At 42.8% G+C, this 23,502-nt stretch overlaps 1 protein-coding gene across 1 annotated transcript in view; it reads left to right on the top strand.

Moving 5' to 3' along the window:
- VWC2 (von Willebrand factor C domain containing 2) overlaps nt 1-16,248 on the top strand; it is a 118,543-nt gene extending 102,295 nt beyond the window's left edge. The window contains exon 3 of the mRNA XM_044418986.1: nt 16,097-16,248. Coding sequence (XP_044274921.1) covers nt 16,097-16,248 — 152 coding nt within the window. The remainder of the gene's footprint in view (nt 1-16,096) is intronic.
- The last annotated feature ends 7,254 nt before the right edge of the window (nt 16,249-23,502 follow it).

Here is a 23,502-nt window from a genome sequence, read left to right as displayed (position 1 = left end):
TGACAGAAATCTTCATGGATACTGTACACTTTATCAGATGTGTGATGTATTAACCTCAAGTTGGCAGATTTAAATGCACATACTGCAGGAGCTGAGGTAAATAGTGAGATCAGAGAAAATTTTAATACAGCAGGAATTCAAAGACATCATTGCCATGCTGTCTGTGTTATCACATGACAACTTTTGGACTGTGCGCAATACAACACAACAGAACCCATTGTGACAAGCCATGGAAGACTGCTCTGTTATGTGAACCCAGACTAGTTCCTGTGTACTGGATTACATGAAGATGACAAGTTACCTTGACAAACTATGGATTGTTGTAGGGGCTGTTGTTCCATAATTGATTGTTTTGTAGTCCAAACTTGGGCAACTGGCCCCATCCATGGTACCCAGAATTGCCCAGTGAACCATTCTTGCCAAGGTTACAAGGGTGCACCCAGCAGTGACAGCCACCCTACAAATGCCCAAGTGGCACTTAAGGGTGACAAGCACTGACTTGCTGCCCTCCCTGCCATGACCACAAGCCATTTTCAGCACAACATAGCTTTTCCCCCTTCAACTATGTTTGCAAGGTTTGGTTCTTCGTCGTGGTCTCTCTGCATCACACATATGGATGCTGTGCTTGCGCAGTTCTGGTTTTCAAGAAGATTCAGTTTTAAAGATTTTTGGCAGGGGCCTCACATTGCCTCCCTGCTCCCCCGGTCTATAAATAGGCAGGCTTTCCACCCTTCATCAGTTCACTTTGACTGCCATTTGCTGTGTCTCTGGTCTCTCTTTTTTTTAAAATAAGTTTTATTGTTATTATTTTCTACAAACTAAAAAGAAACTAAAAACATCAATCATCAAAGACATCAGACCTGCTGGGTCAGCCCCCCATTTTTTTTATAGCAATCCATAGACATATTCAGAATCTACGCATAGTCCCATTTCTTTAGCCAGTAATAAAAGGAGTTCCAAGTTTGATAGAAGTATGTATCCTCTTTCTCCTTCAGAGACAAAGTCAGCCTGTCCATTTCAGCACAGTCCAGAATCTTTTTTAAAATCAGTTCATCAGTGGGTGGTTCTTCACTCCTCCAGTGTTGGGCAATGTTGGGCAAATGTCAACATCATCAGACACAATGCCTAATAAAAAGACTTCAGGTTTAAATATTAAAGGTTTTTGTAACATTTCCTCAAGCCATTTATGTATTTTAGCCCAATATTTTTTGCCTTACCACAAGTCTACCACATATGATAAAAAGTACCAGGTTTATGTTTACATTTCCAACATCCATTTGACATATTTGGAAACATTTTTGCTAGTCTATTCGGTGATAAGTACCATCTATAAAACATTTCATAAAGGTTTTCTTTATATGAGGTTGCTAAGGCTACCTTGATATTTCTTTCCCACAACTTTTGCTATTTCTGTAAAGCAATATTATATCCAAAATGTTGTGCCCATGTTATCATAGTTTCCTTAACTTTGTTCATCTTCCATTCTCATATCCAAAAGAAAATTATACAGTCTTTTAATCATTTTTTCATCTGATTCTAAGATCATTTGGTCAAATGTTGTTAATTCCTTATAAAAAAAACCCCACAATTTATCATCTTTAACATATCTCAATTGTATTTGAACCTTATGCCACCAAGAGATATCAATACCCTGCTCTTGTAATTCTTGGTTCAGTTTCAGTCCTCCATCATTATCCAAAATATCATCATATCTCACAATCACATCAAAATTCAATGCATTTGGATGTACAAGAGCTTCCATAGGCAAAAGCCATCTTGGCAACTTAGTATACAGTTTTGTCTTTAATTTTTCCCACACCGACATTAATGACTTTCTAATGTAATGATTTAAGAAACAACCATGTGTCTTACACTTCTCATACCACATATGAGCGTGCCAACCCATTTGTAGATCATGCCCTTCAAGATAAAGGATTCTCTTATTTCTTAAGGTTATCCATTCTTTTAGCCACATTAAGACAGAAGCTTGATAATACAACATCCAGTCAGGAAATCCAAAGCCCCCATTCCCTTTGGCCTCCTGAAGCATTTTTAATTTAATCCTTAGTTTCTTCTTTTGCCATGCAAATCTCAAAATTTGAGTATTTAGATCTCGTTCTCTACCAATCCAGGTGAGGCAGTGGCTATACTGAACTGGTGCCTGGCCGAGGTAATGGGCTGGATGAGGGCCAATAAACTGAAGCTCAGTCCAGACAAGATGGAGGTCCTGTTGGTTGGTGGATTGGGCTTCGGGGAAGGGGACCTGAACTTAGTCCTGAATGGGGTTGTACTCCCTCTTAGGGACAAGGTCCGCAGCTTTGGGGTGCTCCTCGACCCAGCGCTTTCACTGGAAACTCAGGTGACCGGTGGCGAGGAGCGCTTTCTTTCAGCTTTGGCTGATCCATCAGCTGCATCCCTACCTGGAGAACAACTGCTTGGCGACAGTGACACACACATTGGTGACTTCCCGACTTGACTTCTGTAATGCACTCTACGTGGGGCTGCCCTTGAAGATGGTCCAGATACTTAAATTGGTTCAAAATAGAGCTGCCAGGCTGCTGATGGGGACTGGGTGTTGTGTTCACATGACTCCAGTTCTCTGTCAGCTTCACTGGCTCCCCATTGAAGTCTGGTCCCAATTCAAAGTGTTGGTCATGACCTATAAAACCCTTAACAGCTTGGGTCCTGGTTACCTGAAGGAGCGCTTACGTCCATATATGCCCACCCGCCCCTTGAGATCACCGGGAGAGGCCCTTATCTGGGAACCCTCCATGAAGGATATTAGGAAGGTAAGTACTCGGAGGAGGGCTTTCTCTGCAGTGTCGCCCAATCTATGGAATGCACTCCCCAGAGAGGTCCGCCTGGTGCCATTGTTATTTGTTTTTCGGTGCCAGGCGAAGACCTTTTTATTCAAACATTATTTTAATTGTTAATATTATTTATTTATTTTATTTTTCGGGCCAGGTTGACTCAAATTATATTATATTGTTTTATACTGTGTTTATTTATTCATTATTGTGAGCCGCCCCGAGGCTTCGGCGAATGGGGCTGCATAGAAGCCTTCTAAATAAATAAATAAATCGTGAAAAATTTTTTTATCAATTTTTATGGGAATTGTTTGGAATAAAAATAAGAGCTTTGGTAATACATTCCTGTGTCTCTGGTCTCTCATTGCTCTCGCTTTCCCTCACTTATTCTCTTAGAATCTTTAGCTATTTTTCTCTTGTTCCTCTATACTTAAATCCCCTGGTATACACTTACTCTTTATATCAGTTCACTTTCATATTAACTCTCCTCCCTTCTTCACCACTCAATCTCCTCCCCACTCTCTCAGTTCCCTCACAAATAAATAAATAAATAAAATTTTTAAAAATAAAAAACTATCATTCTTCTCCTATCCCATCCTTCTTTTTTCTTCCTTGATGGCAGTGTCCTGCTTTTCAAAAGTGTGCCAACTGTGGAGTGAAAATGCCATCCACGGACAGCAATTCATTCTGCTCATTATACCTGGGTGAGAGTCATTGTGTTGACAGATGCCCTAATTGCCAGGCATTTGTGAAACAGGTGAGGAAAAACTGAGAAAGCCGCCTTAAGAACAAGCTTTGGGATAGAGCTCTAGCAGCCATGAAAACTGCTGTAGCAGAGGGAACAGCTAAACATGTGGCCCAACTGGAACTGTACCCACAGCTCCCAAACAGGCCATGAAGGACCCAGACACTTCAAAAGGTCCCACTTCTCAATTTTGCAAGAAGCATAAAGAAAGGAGAAAACACTCAGATTCGCCGCGAACTGGACTCTACAATTGATACTGTTCCAGTGCAGGAAGTGTCCAGAGCTCCGTCTGGTCCATCTTTAATGGATGAGTTTTAGTTATTGCGGCCTGATGTGGACAAGGTGCTTGGGATGGTACATCTTACTACCTGTCTTCTTGACCCTTGTCCTTCCTGACTACTGAAGGAGGCCAGTTATGGGATTGGTCCCTGCGTCCAGGAGGTTATTAATGGCTCTCTGAAGAAGGCATCCCTGGACCCACAGGTGGCTGTCAACTTTAGACCGGTGGCCAATATTCCGTTTGTGGGCAAGGTGTTAGAGCAGGTGGTGGTGGGACAACTCCAGGCACTCTTGGATGAAACTGATTATCTGGACCCATTTCAATCTGGCTTCAGACCTGGTTATGGTACTGAATCTGCCTTGGTCGCCCTGTATGATGACCTGTGCAGGGAGAGGGACAGGGGAGTGCATCCCTGTTGGTTCTTCTGGACCTCTCAGTGGCTTTCGATACCATCAACCATGGTATCCTTCTGGATAGGCTGGCTGACTTGGAAGTATGAGGCACTGCGTGGCAGTGGTTCCAGTCCTATCTGGCCAGCCAATTCCAGATGGTGGTGCTGGGGGACTTTGGCTCTGCGCCATGGCAGCTTTGCCATTTTTTGTTTTGTTTTGTTCTATTATTTATTGAAATTCTTGTTTTAATCGTTCTTTTAAATATTGTAAGCCATCCTGAGATCTTGTATAATAGGACAGCATACAAAAGCTCTCTCTTATTCTGTTTCATTCCTAATTATGCTTAGCAAGAAATTTGCCTTCTTTCCTAGCAGCTAAGTACTGAGCTGACAGTTTCATTGAGCTGTCCTCCACTACCCTTTCTCGCTCAGTCACTGTTAGTTCAGATCCCATCAGTGTACACTTGAAGTTGGAATGTTTTGCCCTAACATGCATTACTCTAAACTTTTCCATTTTTATGCCCATTCTCCCAGCTTGGAGAGATCCCTTTGGTGCTCCTCACAATCCCTTTTGGTTTTAACCACCCTAAAAAGTGGTTAAAAAGTTTAGTGCCATCAGCAAACTCACTACTTACTCATAAATCCCGATCTTTTATGAACAGGTTAAAAAGCATTGGTCCTCATACAGAACCCTGTGGAACTCCACTAGTCGCACCACTCCGTTGTGAGAAACTACCATTTATTCCAGCTCTCCAGCTCTTCATCTTCTAGCTCCAGCTCTCTTGTCTTCTGTTCTTGAACCTAATAGTGAGCCATAAGAGGACCCCCCTTTTTTATTCCATGAGTGTTTAGTTTGCTCAGGAGCCTTTGGTGAGGGACGTTGTCAAAAGCCTTTTGCAAACAAAGTCTATTGTCTATGTGCTTATGAACACTTTGAATGAATCCCAATATGTTAGTGAAAGAGGACTTTGCCTTGCTGAAGTCATGCTGATTTATTGGGACCTGTGCTTACTGACTCTGTCTTTAATAAAGTTTTCAAGCAGTTTACCCAGAGCCATACATTAAGCTAACTGGCCTGTAATTTCCCAGATCCTCTGGAACCCTTTTTTAAAAATTGTTATTATATTGCCTGTTTTCCAGTCCTCTGATATAAAGGCTAGTATTAGGACCACATTAAATATTTTGATAAGAAGATCAGTGATGCCTCCTTAGGGCAAGGTTGAGCAATATATGGCTTGTGAGCTGCATGCAGCACTCCCTCTGCTTTTGTGACTCCCCCTCCCCAGGCTCCTGCTGCCAAATTTGCTACTATGGTAGCCACAACAGCAAACATGTTAAGAATTGAAAATCTTGTTATTTTCCTTTCAGGCATTTGTTTTGTTTGCAGACAGAACAGCACTTCCAGAAGCCTCCTGCAAGTGCCGTTGTGCCTGCTGGACAAATCAACACTGGTTGTGCTACCTCTGTGGCAAATTTAGTTAAGCAACGGGTCAAAGCTGCTATCCTATGGTCTCTGGGTCAGTGTCCCTGAGTGATAGAACAACGAGGCTTTTCTTCTCTACCTGCAGAGAGAAAGGTTCCCATCACAAGCCTCCCATTGTGGGTGCAGAAACCTCTTCCAGCTTTGACCTTTTGCTTTGGTGTTTTGATGGTGGTAATGGGAAAAAGCAGGACATTGAGGGTGGTGAATCTGGACATGCCCTCCAAAATGGAGGGGAAATGTAGCAGCTCTGCAATTTGTATATCCATAATGTCCTTCCCTCACTTTGTAAGTTAGCACTATTTAAAAGAAAATCCTAGGCCAAAAATCCATTAAAAAGAATAAAAGAACAAACAAATAATGGGTTGTTTTTATTAGATAATGGCTCATTCATCATACATTAAATGACTTTCATCAACATCAGGTCTGAATTAAGTCTTAATATATGTGAATCTAAATAATTTTGTCTTCTTTTTTCCCTTCTCTCCTTTGAGTATGGAAAGGGTTCAAGTACATACTTCATGGGCACTTTTCCATGGTGCAGCAGCTGGTAAATTTGTAGAAAATTGATTCAGAAGAAAATGAGCACCCTTGAAATCTTGATAACTTTGGGGTACTACTTTTCTCTTGCAGGCTGACCCTTGACATAAAGCCAGCACTCTATCATTTGTTTAGGTTAAATAGTATGTCACATTCTTAGATTGTTTTCCTGACTCTAAATTGTTTTAACATGCAGTGATAGCTACAGTAAACAACAAGCCATTACAAATCCATACCATCTACATTGTGAGAACCAGTGTGGTGTAGTGGTTAAGAGCATGGGACTGGGACTCTGACGATCTGGGTGCTAGTCCCCGCTCAGCCATGGAGCCAACTGGTGACTTTGGGCCAGTCACAGACTCTCAGCCCAACCTACTCATCGGGTTGTTGTTGTGGGGATAAAATGGAGGAGGAGAATGATGTAAGCTGCCTTGAGTCATTTATAGGAAAAGGCAGGATATAAATTGAAAAATAAATAAATCAAATGAAACCTAAAGTACAGCCAGTGTGGTGTAGTGGATACAATTTCAGACTAGGGCAGGAGAGGTCCTGATTCAAATTTGCATTACTCAGATGAAAGAAGACAAAATAAGATGGGTATGATATATGCTACCTTAAACTTCTGAGAGGAAACCTGGGACAAACATGTAATAAACAGAATAATAATGAATAAACAGAGCATATCTGAGTTGTTTCAGTTAGATCTGGCCTAGGTTTCACACAAAAACCCAAGCAAAACTAATAGAAGTTGTAGATTTCAGCCTTGGTTATTTGCTTTTATCCCACTGTAATAAAAAAAATGCTACTAAAAAACGTGAGGTTACCCATGTAACTTAAAGCACCAAATCTTTTAAACCTTTGCTATCTTGACTGTGGCATTCTATTCATGAAGTTTCAACATTCTTTCCCCTGAAATCTAGGTGGGCTCCTCCATCTCTTAAGCTCATCCTTTCCAACAGTAAAACTCTAAGGAATGGAGAGCAAGCTATTTAATCTTTGTGAGAGAACAATGTGCAATATATTTCTACAAAAGAAATAACCACTTATTTAACTGGCAATATTTGCATTTCAGTGCCAGGGCTTCAAATTCAGAGCACCCTCTCTCTGCCCTTGCAGCAGCACAGTTCCTTTCATACCTGCTGTAGCTATGATGCTGGGCTGGCCTCACTTTCTTGGTGACATAGACGGGTGGAATGAGGTTCCACCAGGATATGTGGAATCTCTCTGGAGCCTCAGCACCACCTCCTCACAAGCAAGGGAAAATCACTTCAGATGACTGAAATTGAGCATCATTTTGGAGAGTACAAGGAGTGCCTACGCTTACCACCACACACTTCCCATCTTTCTTTGGATGCCTGTCACCTTCCAAATTCAGAGACTTATTATATATGCACAGTATGCTCTGTGTTGCTGTATGATTTTGAATAACCCCAAGTTTTTTGTAAGTTATGTGTTCCAGTTCCTTAATGCTTGTCTGCCTTTTTGAGTACACCTGGCATGGTGTGTCGTGCTTCAGGGTTCTGCATGAGCAAATACTTCGAATCGGAGGCAATACCATCTGGTAGTGGATAATCTCTTAGATGTGTATGTGTATCAATTGGGGTAGCCTGAATTTTATTGCAGGGTTCAAACCTCAGTTTTCTTACTTGGCATTATCACCTGGAGATACTGCACATTAATGTGCATTGTATAAAAATTACTATTGTAATTGGATGGACTTGGAATTTATATTGTGCTTTACTGTATTTTGTATTGTATCGTTTGTATTTAATTAATTGTTGCGAACCGCCCAGAGAGCTTCAGCTATTGGACGGTATAGAAATGAAAACAAACTTATGGGCAGGCGGACTGGATGGCAGTGTTTTCATCAGTCATTAAGGGGAGGTTGTACTTGAAGGCTAAACACCATTCCAAAAAAGCTCTTTGGAGCCATATTCCAGTACTGGGAGAAATGAGCAAAGGAATAGGGTACAAGGCAAACAGGCTGGAGCCAAGAAAGCCACCACATTTTGGCTTGAACCTTTTACTGAAGCAACCAAGCCCTAGGAGAAGTGCTTCAAACTTTTAAACAATGAAAAAATGGTTAATCGGTAGGAAAGTACCAGGGGAAAGGAGTGGGGCCTTCTGGGCAACCCAAGGTCCAGATTTGGGAGCTCAAATGGCTAGATTTGTCCCCAGGCCTAAGGTTCTGCACCCCTGCTATAGTTTGTACATGCTCATATTCATTGCTCAAAAATACAAAACCTTTCCATTTTTATTGAGGCTCACTGAGAATTTTGTTAGGGTCTATTATATTTGGTTGATGCTCCTATGGGTGAAGAAACTTTTTTTAAGCATAACATTCCACCTGTTTAAATATATATGGTTGGATCCAGATTTATTGGCAGAAGGGGACTTTCCCAGCCCCTCCTTCCCATAGCAATTCCTCTAGCCCCCTCCCTTAAAATACTACACCAGCGTTCTTTAATTTGATGCCCACCAAGCCCCAGTGTGGTCACAGACACCTTCCCTAGCAGGTGTGCACACACATACACCCCACCAGGCTCCCAGCTCATCATTTTTATTTTGTTAAAGTTTTTTAAACAACTGGGAAGCTGCCATGCTTCAGTGTGTCCCCCTCCCCCCACTGGTACCATCTTTATTTGCGTTCAAAGGAGTGATTTGATATCATAGAACTCACACCCTTACATGTTTTCTATCTAGATTCTTGGGCAAATTATTTTTCTTTTTACTCCAGTCTAACTTCTGGGAAAATGCTTTATGAGATTCCCCACACATTCAGAATTCCAATTGACCTAGCCAAAACCAGAAAGACTGAGGATCACACGGAGTCAGGAGACCCTGCTGAATGAGCAAGGACCAAGGCTGAGGTGCCCCAACAGCTATTGGCCCATCTATTTATTACTGTTTTCATCCATCCAATAACAAGAGTTTTCTGCATAGACTTTATAAGATCAAATGAATAAAAAGACACAGCATTAATGGCAATAACATTTCCCAGAGGAGAGAAATATATTAAAACAGCCATTTCAGCAGTTAGTAGGCGCTTCAAAATTCCCAAAATTTAAACTGTAAAATCTAAAATGCCTGGGACAATCTTATTTGCCAGGTGTGACACTGTGCATGCCAGCTAGTCTCCTGAGAAATTCATTCCACAAGCAGGGCAGAGCCATAACTATGGAGGTCTCCTCTCTCGTAGCCCCTGCCTAAATTCATTCAGTTGGGGGCACCTGGAGGAGGGCTCTTGAATGTGACCTCAGGGTCTGAGCAGATACATACATGATATGGTTCTTTAGCTACCCTGCTCTCAACCTTATGGCTTTAAAAGTCAACACTGACACTGAAGTGAATTGGGGATTGGAAATGGACTGCAAATTGGTGCACCTGAGAAAGCACAGCATCACACAATCATATGCTGAACTAGCAGCTCTACCTTGGACTTGCAAAATTTCTGAATTGTTTTAAGAAGTAGCCCCATCTAAATTGCATTGTAGTAATCCACCTAGGAGGCGGCCATGCCAGGTATTGTTAGTAATACTGCCACCAAGTCTCTGCACAGTGATGTGTCCACTTCTTCCACATTTTACTGCCTGGTAATTATGTGCCTCATACCCCACCTCTTGACTGTTGCCAAGCCCTTTACAAACTCACCCTCATTACACCACCTGATATTGCTATGATCACAGGTCTTAACAAACTTGAACATGAGTTTAGCAGATAAACCCTGTGTTCTTCGTCGTGGCCTTTGTGCATCACACATATGGGTGCTGCGCCTGCGCAGTGCCTAGACCGGAAGATTAGAAAGCTAATGGTTTTTGGCGGGAAAAGGCTCTGCTCCCCTCCCCCCATAGTATAAATAGAGTGGAGTGTCTGCCATTTTATTCAGTCTTTGCGACTGCTGTTCGCTGTACCTCGTGCCTGTTCGTCTCTCGCTTAGATTCTTGCCTTGTGCTTGTTTACAGTTATACTTACCTTGTTATGCTCACCTTGTTATACTCCCAGTTTTTCTCTTATCCGTGTTGTAGTTTTCTTCTTCTTCTTTCTAAAAAAAACAAAATATTATTCTTTACCCTCTGCACTATCATCTTCTTTTTTCTTTTCATGATGGGGCAGCGGGCCACATTTTGCAAATGTAGCGAGTGCGACTCCAAAATGTCTCCCGCCGACCCACACGACCTATGCCTCCTCTGCCTTGGCGAGGGGCATAGGACCGACAAGTGTGGGCATTGCTTGGCCTTTACCAAACTGGCCAGGAAGAATAGGGAGAATCGTCTCCGCAAGTTACTGTGGGATCAAGCCTTGCTACAATCAGACCAGTTGGTCTCAAGGCCTACTTCTTCCTTGACTGTGCTTTCTCAGCGCTCCGCCTCTACTTCGGCCGTGCCCTCCAAGTGTCCCACCTCAACATCGGCCGCACCGCCACAGCGTCCTTCGAACGAAGGCGCTGCCTCGACGGAAGTGCAACAGCTACCTTCTCCCCCAACTAAGCAAAAGGAGAAGTATCTGAATCTGATAAATCCTCTTGGCACAAAAAACCAAGGAAAGATAAAGCGGACAAGGCAGCCCACAAGGGCAAGAAGCTCAATTGCGCCAAACATCGGGGCTCGGGTTCATCGGGGTTCTTGGTACCGACTGCCGCCACGGTACCAACTCCCTCAGGACCGGCCCTGCAATCGGCGATGCAGGTGACTCCACCGGGATCCCCCAGGCAAATTGTCCGGCCTGAGAGCACGTCTCCTTCACAACCAGAAGCGCCACTTAGGGAATCCATCTCAGATGGAGAGATCAGAGACTCCCCACCGAGGGAACGCTCCCCAACCCCAATGACTACCACTGGGCCACCTGAGGAACCTGTATCACCACCTAGGCGCAGAAGCCATTCAGCTGAACGCCAATTGGATGACTGGGCTATGGTGGCTTCCCTGGCTGGAGTGGATACCAACCCTATGCTTATTATCCACGGGACCGTAATTCAGCATCCATCCCAAGGGAGGCGCCATCCACTTCTGGGTGTGCAGAGAGGAGACCTCCACTGTCCCTGGAGACCTCCTCTTCCAGCGAACAATACCACTACCACCAGGACTTGGATGAGTCGGAAGTAGACTCCACATCTCCAGATGTGGCCATCACTTCCCAGGACCCTGGATCCCCGGACGAGCCTCATATCACCTCGGAGCTCATCTCCTGATTGGTTCAGTCGCTGGAGATCGAGGCCCATCATCACCTCAGTCCCAGCACCGATAGATTTTATGATATTGTCCGGGGAGAACAATCCACAACCGTAGCATTACCTCTCATTACGCTCCACCAGGCGATGGTCCAGCCCTGGGACCAGCTGGCCCAACCACAAGCGACGTCTCGCCGGTACGAGTCTATGTACCGGATTAGAGAGGAAGATACACCGTTTCTGCTACGCCACCCCAAGCCAAATCCGGTGGTGGTTGAGTCGTCCCAGGGCAGAGAGGCTCGCGGTCATACAACACCCCGTGACAGGGAAGGGAGAAAGATAGACATGCTTGCACAGCGGGTCCATGCGGCCGCGGGACTCGGACTACGCATATCAAATTACGAAGCTATGCTGGCACGTTACCAGTACTTCATAATGCAGAATGCAAGTGGCCATACAACAATTGTCCACCACAAGACACCATGTGGACACTGACTCTAGGGCCATAGTCAGTGCTATTTCCCTTCGACAGCATGCGTGGCTGAGGAATTGTAACTTCCCTGAAGAAGTGAAGAGGAGGATAGAAGAAATGCCATTCGATGGTACCGGACTTTTTCATGCTAAGACTGATCATAAGCTCAAGGCGATCCACGAATCATTCATGACAGCGCGTCACATGGAACTCCCTCAACACAAACGTAAGTGGCCATGGTCCAGGCCTTACAGACGCTAACAATACCAACCCCGCCAGCAATATCAGCAAAGGCAGCAGCATAGAAGGCAACAGCCTCAACAACGCTTCTCTCAGGGCCGTCAATGCTTCGATACTGAAAAGCATCCTCGTTGATGGTCCTGGCGAGCCACTCCATCTCTCCACCTCCCACCTTTCCCTCTCCCTTTTGGGAGCCGGCTTCAAAGCTGACTCCCCATTGGGGAGTCCATTACATCTGATAGGTGGGTGTTGTCCATCATTCAGCTCGGATACAGAATAGAATTCGACATCGTTCCACTGTCGAGCCCTATCCGATTTACGCTGCCCTCTTCAATTTTATGCGATGAGGTCGACCAGCTACTTCGTAGTGGAGCAATTCGACAACTCTCTCGCTCTGATGGGCTACACGGATTCTATTCTAGATACTTTACAGTCCCCAAATGGGATGGTGGTCTTCGTCCCATCCTGGACCTAACAGATGTCAATAAATACATCAAGCCTAAAAAGTTCCGGATGACCACCTTACAAAATATCCTTCCGTTGCTGAGGAGAGGGGATTGGTTTGCCTCACTGGACTTGAAGGATGCTTATTTTCATATCTCCATTCATCCTTTCCATAGATGTTCCCGCGTTTTACTGTAGGACCTGATATATTCGAATTCAATGTTCTGCCATTCGGTCTTGCCATGGCCCTGAGAGTTTTCACAAAATGTATGGCCCCGGTGTGTGCACACCTTCAGGGTATACAAGTCTACCTGTACTTAGATGATTGGCTGATTGTGTCCCAGACTAGAGACAGCCTCCTTTCGGCTGGACATAAGATTTGTACTTTACTTGACGACCTTGGACTCTGCATTAACTGTAAGAAATCGTCACTTATCCCTACGCAGGTCATCGATTTCATCGGGGCATGTATCGACTCCATCCTACAGAGGGCATTTCTTCCTCCATCCCATCGAGCCACTCTTTGTGCTCATATTCATCAAATTTGACAACACAGGACAGTACAGGCTGTCACTATACAGAGGCTTTTGGGACACATGGCTGCCTCAGTTGCCATCGTGCCCCATGCCAGACTCAGACTTCGACCGCTGCAATTGTTTCTCAACAGATTGTTTCACCTGCAGCAGGACCCGCAAAGCAAGTTTATTCGGATTCTGCTTTCGATCCTTCATACCTTGACATGGTGGACTACTGTAGACAATTTGTCTATCGGCGTTCCGTTTGGACCGCTGCAACTGACAGTGACATTGTACACGGATGCATCCCTCATCGGATGGGGTGTGGCATGTGCAGGACTTCAGGTCCAAGGAACTTGGAACCAACAAGAAACGAGGAAGCACACCAACTTCCTCAAGCTTCTGGCAATTTTCAACGCTGTCAAATCCTTCGAGACTGTCATACACTGCCAAGTTGTCCAGATTGCGTCCGACAACATCGCTGCTGTTTTTTACATCAACAAGCAGGGCGGAACAAAGTCACCTCTCTTGGCTCAATTGTCCATGCAAATTTGGGATTGGTGTATCCCAAGGGACATAATGCTACTGGTGGTCCACCTTGCAGGAACCGACAACATGGAAGCAGATGCACTGAGCAGACAGATGTCAACGACCTGCGAGTGGGAGTTGGATTGGCTGATTTGCGACGAACTGTTCTGTATGTGGGGATACCCAGACATAGACTTGTTTGCTACCCAAGAGAACAGGGTATGCAAACTGTTTTGCTCCAGAGCAGGTATCGGACAGGACTTAAGGGGAGATGCCCTCATGATCACTTGGAACAACTTGACTTTCTACGCGTTTCCCCCGATCCCCCTTTTGATGAGGGTGGTATCAAAGATTGTTCAAGACAACGCTACAGGAATATTAATAACCCCATGGTGGCCGAGACAACCTTGGTCCACCACTCTCCTCATCCAGTCCAAAGGTGTTTTTTGTCGGCTTCCAACGGTTCCTCACTTGTTGACACAGCACAACGGAGCGATCCGACACCCGGACTTGGCTTCTCTGAAGTTGACAGTATGCAACATCCGCTGGACTTAGCTGCTCTATCAATCCCAATGGCATCTCGACAAAACGAATACTCAGTTCAACAGAGTACGCGACCGACTTTTCCTTCAGGACCGTCAAGAACTGTTTTGGGACCAACGGTCTTACATCCTGATATCCAAGCGATTCTTGAATCTGCACTAAGACCGTCTATGCGTCGATCTTACATGGCGAAATGGAGAAGATTCTCATTCTTTGCCGACTGCCATTCTTTTTCTCCAGGATCGGCCTCTATTGAGAACATTTTACAATTTCTGTTTGAATTACACCATTCGGGACTTAAACCGTCATCTATAAAAGTTTACGCTGCTGCCATTTCACATTACCGGGGCAACATACAGGGTTTAGCGTTTTTTTCTCAACCTATGATTTGCCGTTTTCTAAAAGGACTACAGAACCTACACCTGTCAGTCCGTCCTGTTATGCCAACTTGGAGTCTTTCTGTTGTACTCCAAGTGCTTACAAAGCCCCCATTTGAACTTTTGGCAATGGTGGATCTACGTTTAGTATCATGGAAGACTGCCTTTCTTGTTGCGTTCACCTCCGCCAGAAGGGCTAGTGAGCTTTGTGCTCTTCGCATAGATCCACCATTTTTGAATTTTCATAAGGAAAAGGTCGTCCTTCGGATGGATTGAATGTTTCTTCCTAAAGTGGCTACATTGTTTCATTTGAATCAGGACATTGCATTGCCCGTGTTCTTTCCATCCCCATCGACTCCAATTGAACGCTCTTTCCACACTCTCGATGTTCGACGCTGTCTGACTTTCTATAGGTCTCGCACAGAATCCTTCCGGAATTCTAACAGACTCTTCGTTAAATACGCTGATCATGACAAGGGTTCTCCAGTCACATCTCAAAGACTGTCTAAATGGATTGTCCAGACCATAGTTCTGGCATATCAACTAGCAAAGATGGACTTACCTACGCTTCCAAGAGGCCATTCTACGCAAGCAGTTGCAACTTTGTTGTCTTTTGTGGCAGGTGTTCTGATCCAGGATATTTGCAGAGCCACAACCTGGGCTGCTCCATGTACTTTCGCCAAGCATTATTGGCTTGATGTACGTGCAAGACAGGATTGTTCCTTTGGTAGAGCAGTTCTCTCCGCCATTCTTCATTGATGACACCTCCCTCCTCCAAGTCTGGTAAGCTTGTTAATCACCCATATGTATGATGCACAGAGGCCACGACGAAGAAAAGCAGGTTGCTTACCTGTAACTGATGTTCTTCGAGTGGCCATCTGTGCATTCACACAACCCACCTGCTGGCCTCGCATGGTGTCGGTGAGTGGAATTGCTTTTTCATCGGTTCCGCACCTATCTTACGGTACCAATGATGCTTATTGTACTACCGTCTTTAACTGCAAGGGGGCGGTTGATCTTCAAGACTGAATAAAATGGCGGACGCTCCGCTCTATTTATACTATAGGGGGGAGGGGAGTGGAGTCTTTTCCTGCCAAAAACCATTAGCTTTCTCATCTTCCAGCCTAGGCACTGCGCAGGCGCAGCACCCATATGTGTGAATGCACAGATGGCCACTCGAAGAACATCAGTTACAGGTAAGCAACCTGCTTAACCCAGAATCTGGATGTGTTCTTAGTGAATCGCTTGAGTAACTGATTCACCACAAAGCAAAATGGAAACTTGGAGTGACCTCAAAATCTGTTCAGAGGCTCTGTAAAGGTCATTAGCAGAAACAACTCCAGCAGCACGTTTGAGTGCACAGAGCATTTGTGCTTACAACTTTGTGCTGTATGTCAGGTTGAAAGATTGTGATTGGTGTCCTCCCTATGAGCCTGATGGCATAGAAGGGGTGTCATGCTGAGTCTCTAAACCCTACTCCCAATTTTCTTTCCACCATCAAGACGCATGGAGGATGGCTCAAATGAAACAGTTCTTCTTAAGTGTCACCCCCCCTCTTCTATTTCAGGCCCCAACTGTTTTGCAGAGACCACAGTCATTCCAGCAGGTCGGGAGGTGAAAACTGATGAATGCACTATATGCCACTGTACTTACGAAGAAGTTACTTGGCGAATTGAACGGCAAGCTATGTGTACCAGACATGAATGCAAGCAAATCTAGATCTACGAATCCAGTGACTCAAGATGTTTTTTTATAAAGTATTTCCATGCACCAGATGATCTTTAGGAAAATGAGGACTGACTTCAAAAGAAAATTTGTTTTGGTTGAAGACTAACTAGCCTACAGATACTTTCTTTTTTCCACAGTAAAATATTCTGAGTCAACAAAAGTTTGGATTAAAGGATTTGTCTTATTAAATGTGTTATATTTCCAAGGTGAGTACTTTAAGTGCACTCAAAGATTATATTATTTCTACTATCTCATTATAGAGTTTAAAATAAATGTTTTATAGAGATGATACAGATTAAAATACTATAAATGATTGACTGTCTTCTTGCATACCTGGTCATGTCTAAAATAACTACAATTTTATGATAAAAGCTATATTTGTGATGCAACAATAGCAAACTATGGAAAGGGTAAGACTGAACATTACAAACGCTGACACATTAAACTCATTGGGGCATTTGTTATTGACTATAGTGAGGTTAGAATTGTGTGAAATGTGCAAAATATGAACCAGATTCTCTTTTCTTTGATGTAGAAGAATATGGATTACACCAGCATGAATGTATTGTGGGAAAAGTTGGGTTATTCTGTGATCTGCCTGGTATCTTAATTTTTATTTTCTGCTATAAAATAGGTTCATCTCGCATCACTAGTCTTGAAAAATTATTTCTGGATTTGCAGTGGCTAAGCAATTAATAAGTGTGAATAAAGAAACCTGCCTTCTAGCTTTAATTGAAATTAAATAGTTTCACTGGTAGGGAAATCAAGAGAGATAAAAGACATCTTCCAAAATTATACTACTGTATTATGGGGCATTCCCACTCATAATATAAATTATCCCTGAAAGTTTAAGTTACCAATCATTGCTTAAGACCAAGTGCTCCTTTGGCAGAATCCCCAATGCTTTCAAGGGCTGAAAACTCCCAGCTAAGAAAAGCTAATTTCCTAAGTTAGAAAAACACTGACAGTGAATGTGCATTCAAAAATGCATTTGCATGCACTCCAATTAAAGTTTTTGCCATGTAATTACATTGTTTTACATGCTACTCAGATGTCTTGCTGAGCTCAAAAAGACATATTGCCAGATATGTATAGAATAAAGGTAAAGGTTTCCCTTTGACGTTACGTCCAGTCATGCCTGACTCTAGGGGGCAGTGCTCATCTCCGATTCCTAGCCGAGGGAGCCAGCATTTGTCCGCAGACAGTCTCCGTGGTCATGTGGCCGGCATGACTAAACACCGAAGTGCATGGAACGCTGTTACCTGCCCACCGAAATGGTACCTTTTTATCTACTTGAATTTGCATGCTTTCAAACTGCAAGGTTGGCAGGAGCTGGGACGGAGCAACGGGAACTCACCCCGTTGTGCAGATTCGAACCAGCAGCCTTTCGATCTACCAGCCCAGCAGCACAGCGGTTTAAACCACTGCGCTACCTGCATACTTCAATTATTAGTCATCTTTATTACTAGAAGTGTTCAAGATAATGTAACATTGCTAATATAATTACAGCAATGTAAACAGTATTTTTCCAGCATTAAAGGCTGAATTGTAAAACTAAGGGATTGAATTAATACAATTACAACACTCCTCTTTAAAAAATATTTAGAAAAATAAGCAGCATTACACAATGCATATAAATGCACAACCAGGTCTCCCACAAGATAAGGGATTGAAACAAAAAACAAAATGCCATGCTGTTCCAAGAGAAGTAAAAGATTCAGCAAGTAGGACTAAACTCTTTGGCATGCATCAAGTAGTTCTTCAGAGCTTGGGCATAAAATAGCTCCTGGTGTTTAAAATGAATGGAAATGTCTGTATAGGATTTTGCAGATTCTACCTAGAATGTGAAGAAGTTTTTCATTTAATGTTGGTGTGGTTACTAAACTAACAGGGTTTGGGCATTTTCCACAGTTGATGCAGTGTACCAGTCACACTCCATGACCTAAACTGGACAAGGCATGCAATTACACCTATCGTTCCCATCTATTTTTAAAGCAGTCTTTGATAAAGCAGAGGATCAGCAGGCTGCTACTGAACACTTTTCCCCCAGAAAAGGTTACATGGATAAACAATTGGATAAACAATCTCTCCACCCATGTATGCATAAGGTCACTTCAAAATGTCATTGCATGAAGACCATGGACTATGCCGAAACACAGTTAGATGCTTTGATTCTCCTCCAGCAAAACTGTTACTCTGTGGAACATTGCCTTGCTATTGCAGAACTCTAACCCAAGCAGTCCTGATGCCTCTGGAAGTTTGTTAGAGGAGCATGAAGAGGATGATCATTCAGTAGCTTGTTCCCTGCAACTAGTATTCTGTAGTGCACAGTTTGGCACACAAAGCTCCCATTTACTTGGGGCTATGAGTGGCTGATAGCTCTCTATAGCTTTGTCTCTTTTATCTTTAGAACCATCCCAGCATCACTCCAAGGTAATCACTTACAGAAGTTTGTTCTGTTGTCTGTTTGTGCTAAATTTACTGCTGATCAGTTTCTTTGGATGATTCTCAGTTCTATTATGAGATCATAATTTCCACAGTATGTTCTCTTTTCGTACTGCTCATTATTGTGAGACACTGATATTCATTCTGAACGAATACATCACACAATCTTTTGCATTTACTGTGTAAAAAAGGTGCTCCCCTTTGGTCACCAAAGGTCTAGTTCTCAGTGAACATGTTTCAGGAGGCAGCATTCTCCACATGATGTTGCACCAGTTGAACACCTTTCTGGAAGTCTGTGATACAGCAATCTTAATTTTTTCAATCCCCATCATCCCCAAGAGCAAGAACTCTTTCTACCACAGAGCTCAACATTTTCAGTGAGCCTTCTCACTGAAAATGGCCATAGCTGAATATGTTTTGGTTGTTGAAAGAGTGGGAATACCCTAGTGTACATTATTTGCACTGACACTGAATCTCATTTGCCATGTTGTTGCTCATTCATTCATTCATTCATTCGGGAGAAAACTCCAGAGAATGTCATATTTGTTTGGGTTTTCACCATATCAAATCAATCAGTTTCACCTGCAAATTTTGCACCCTCAGATTTTCCAGTACGTTATTCATAAATAAGACAGATCTAACATAGATACATTGCATACTCTGCTAACTGGAATGTTGTTAGAAGAGGCTGTATGCATCCTTTCACAGAAGTCCTGTTGCTGCACCATCCTAGGAAGCAGGCAAACACCTTCAACTACCACCTCCCGGGACACTCTAGTATTAATTTAGGAAAGGTTTCTATGACAGAAACCACAGCCCAGGGCATTTTCCTTGTTTTCTGCATAGTTGCCGGCAGAGCTTGGGGAGCACCACCTGTGGCCAACAAACTGTACTTTTTGCACCCCCTGCTTTTAGAGATTCCGCTCCATCTCTCCATTGCAATACCTCTTCGGTCCTATACCTGTTTCCTCTCTTTAACCAATTACTGACCCACAAGAAGTTGCACATTACTCCTTGATTAAAATGTTTTCACTGCGGATCTTGTCTAAAGTTTTTGAAAATCTAAAATGTTTAAAAGATTTCCTGTCATTGCAAGTTTATGGACATCTTCAGAGAATTTAGTCAGATTATTTTAAAGAATAAAACAACCATGTGTAGTATATTCTCTTGGTGATGGTATCACTGTATCTTATCCCAAGGTAGTTTCATTTTTGTTACCTAAATCTTATTCCATATTTGAGTGGCTCTGGAGATTTGAATACACTTACTCAGATGTACCAATAGCAGTTTCTTTGCTATGGTCCTATTAAAATCTATTAGGTATTTATACAGGGAGTCATACTGATACCTTCTTTTTTCAGTAAATTTGCTACAAATAATGAAAAGCTGCTGAAGCAAATAATTTGTTTTTTAAATATTCATAATATTAAGTATAGTAATTGATTGCAAGGAGCTGTGGAATAAAAGTACTATCTTTTAGTATATTGTTTTTAGAAACTGGACATTTCCAGTCAACTGTTCAGGTTGCCTTGAGAGAAACTGCAATCCTATGCATATTGACCAGGAATAACGCAAACTCAGTGGGTTGGATTCACTCTGTGAAATTACCATATTTTTCCATCTATAAGACGCCCCCATGTATAGGATGCCCCCCACTTTTCCTACCCATCTCCAGCGAGCAAGCTGCTGCCGCATGCACATACCGCCTTGCCACCCCCCCTGCACACACGCGATCGCGCCAGTCCCCCCCCCGCGGTCCTCCCATGGTTCTCCCCCCTCCCCCCCGTGTATAAGACGCACCTCCATTTTTAAGTAAATGTTTTTAAGAAAAAGTAGTGTCTTATACAGGGAAAATACAGTAGCATGCATGTCTACTTTAGTTCCCACAGATGTCAATGGCAACTCTGATTATGACAAGTCTCGGCCCAACTGAGTAGGATTTACACAGAATACTAAACAGGCTGTGAAATTCAATACAAGATTGCAGCCTTAAGAAAACTTAAAATATGATTTGTGCTAGAGGAAAATATGTTTAGAATACTTCAAAAAGGTACTTCAATTCATTGGGAGAATAAGTTAAGCTTCACAAAGATAGATAAAATGCTTTGTATAGTATTTATGAGATTGCAGTTGGATTTATCCTTTATGAAGGATTTTGTACATTTAATAGTATGGAGCCTAATCTGTGAGTTCACTGAGTAACATTTTAAAATCTTACATGTCTATAGACCACAGTTATATGCTGTTACCAACAAGATATGAGCTAGAATATAAAATCACTCCTATTTTGAGGAATACTACTTTTGCAAAAAGAAAAATAAAAGGTCATAGTGGGCCTTTAATAATTAAAAAAATACATTCTTAATGGAAAACTTTCTAGATTCTGAAAGAAAAATATAGTGCACTAAAAATGCCCACTACCCTTTGACCTGAGAAAGTTAGTTTTAACTTCACATCAGGAGCAATGATAAAAATGGCTCAAGGGATTCATAACAGGCAATGAAGTCTTTCACACCTGTGTCATTGGACTTAAATTTGGCTTTCCCTGTAGCTTGTAGACCTTACATCTGATGTCTGTTCATTGGTTTATGTGAAATTAGCTGAATCTGTAGAATCAACAGCATGCACACAAATATATATTATCTGGCTCTAGCCAGCACTTTGGCTAGTGTTGCCTACAAGGAACATGGGAATTAGGAATACTTAAAGGCAACCTATGGGTCAGAAAAAAGTGTGGGCATCAGAATATGTATTCATGCATTCTCCTGAGGCTGCCAGAAAGTAATTTTCCAAATATATTTTCAAATAAAGCATAAGATTTTTTTCCAGTAATGTTTGCAGAGTGGTGCATTATTTTCCCTATTGAATCAAAAAGTAACCAACTTGGAAGGGCAAGAGGTAGCACTATAGATAAGTAAAACTACAAATGCCTGAAATAGGGATGCTCTTTGCCCATTCTAGGACAGAGATGGGAAAGTAGTTACACAACCACCATCTTCCATGACCATTAGCCATGATGGCTAGTCATATCAGTTGGAGTCCATCTTAATTTGAAGGGCCACAGATTTCCCCAGTCATGGACTACAGAGTAGCGCATCTATAGAATCCCATGGCACCTTACATGTTAAAAAATGTACTATAGTATCACTATCATGACCATGCAAGTTTGTGGCAGTATACATTTGTTAACCTTAAAAAGGTACAAGAGACGGTTATTGCTGGGACATAATTACCCTTCTAAATAATGGCAGTTTCTGGCATGTGCTTTTTAATACAAAATTCTTCCATGTCAGAGTTTAGTCAATAGGATTCCAATAGAAGTGGCCTACCCAAAATCATGATAGTAAATGAAGCAGTTATGCAATGAACTATCATCAAGTCTTCAGAATTGCTCTTGTAACTGCAACAATAACTTTTCCCCTGCAGCATCTAATTTATGTTACCCTTGTTACCTAACAGCCATTTTCAGTCATTTCCAATCAGTTTTCCAGCCTAGCTCCCATGCACTTGCCTCAAAGGCCAGACCCCACACTGACTTAGTCAGCCCAAATGCTGCAGAGGTAGCAACCAGCAGAATGCTTTCCAGGTGAGCTAGTCATGTTGCCTTTTTCTTATTTCTTCCCCCTTTGGCCTGCAGTGTCTTTTCCTTGAATTCTCTACTTTTATTTCTCATGTGTGGTCACTGGGACACACCCTTAATGGTGCAGCAGCCTTGATGTTAAAGTATGCAGGGTTTTACATCTACCCAGCTGGGTGTGCGCACTGGCCCTGGATGCAAAGCCTGCCAACAAGTGTGTCGAGCCTCTGGCTTTAGAATGCCTTGACTATGCAGGTTTTCCCACGGGTGCCAGCTCAGGCAACACAGAGCTCTACAGGTGGGGCGCTTCCAGCTTGGCAAGTCACAATTTCAGCAAGCCTGCTCTGAAGGATCTGTAATACCCACTTTCCTTTTGGCAGGAATAGACTTGTACTGGGAAGGGTTGCAGACTACTTCAACGCCAAACAATGCTGCCACACATACATATATTTCTGATACAACATGAAATCTTAATGGCCTTCCCTCCTCCAACTGCCTCTGCTGATGACTTGAACAGGGCTTAATTCCCAGTGATCAGAATCCACAAATCGGCTTTTCCAGAACAGCAGAAAGTCGTTGACTGTGACTCCCATCAGTCCTTAGTAGCACAACCAACAATGAGAGATTATGGGACTTGCAGTCCAACATCTGGATGGTCACACTTTCCCTAGCCCTGTTTTGGACCACATGATTTCCACCAAACATTTTTGGCACAAAATGCTGGCTTTAAAGGACCTTTTAAATTATTTCCTCTAAAGCTTGTATTCTTCTTGCCTGTTTGTATTCGTTTTAAAATCTGCCTGCTTCTTTATAAGCATCATTGTCACATAGCCAGTAATGTTTGGTTATCTGATGGCATTGAAAACAGCGCTAATTTAGAGTTGGGGCAGAAACTGAATCACTCTTGCTAAAAAGCCAATTTGAAAAGGAAACAGTCCAAAGTTGCCACCAATCAAATGAAGCTGCCATCACCTCAGTCTTAATTAAAGGGCATGTGAAGGCTAACTGAATATCTAAAATAACCCTGCAACTTACCAGAGGGAGTACATTTGGTGGAAATGGAAGAAACACAGAAGGTATGCCCAATTTCAGCAAAATCATAGTTTTCATTTTTCTGTAGAAAGTGGAATACTTAAAAGAAATTAACTGCAGTCATTTGAAAAGCGTGTTCATTCATTTTCTTCACTAATTATTCTGGTTGAGGACATTCCTGAAAACCTTGC

The sequence above is a fragment of the Varanus komodoensis genome, unplaced genomic scaffold (assembly GCF_004798865.1).
Source record: "Varanus komodoensis strain SLA01 unplaced genomic scaffold, ASM479886v1 scaffold10, whole genome shotgun sequence".
In the NCBI taxonomy this organism is placed as follows: domain Eukaryota; kingdom Metazoa; phylum Chordata; class Lepidosauria; order Squamata; family Varanidae; genus Varanus; species Varanus komodoensis.
The sequence above is the reverse complement of the archived record's forward strand: the minus strand, read 5'-3'. Positions and strand labels throughout refer to the sequence as shown.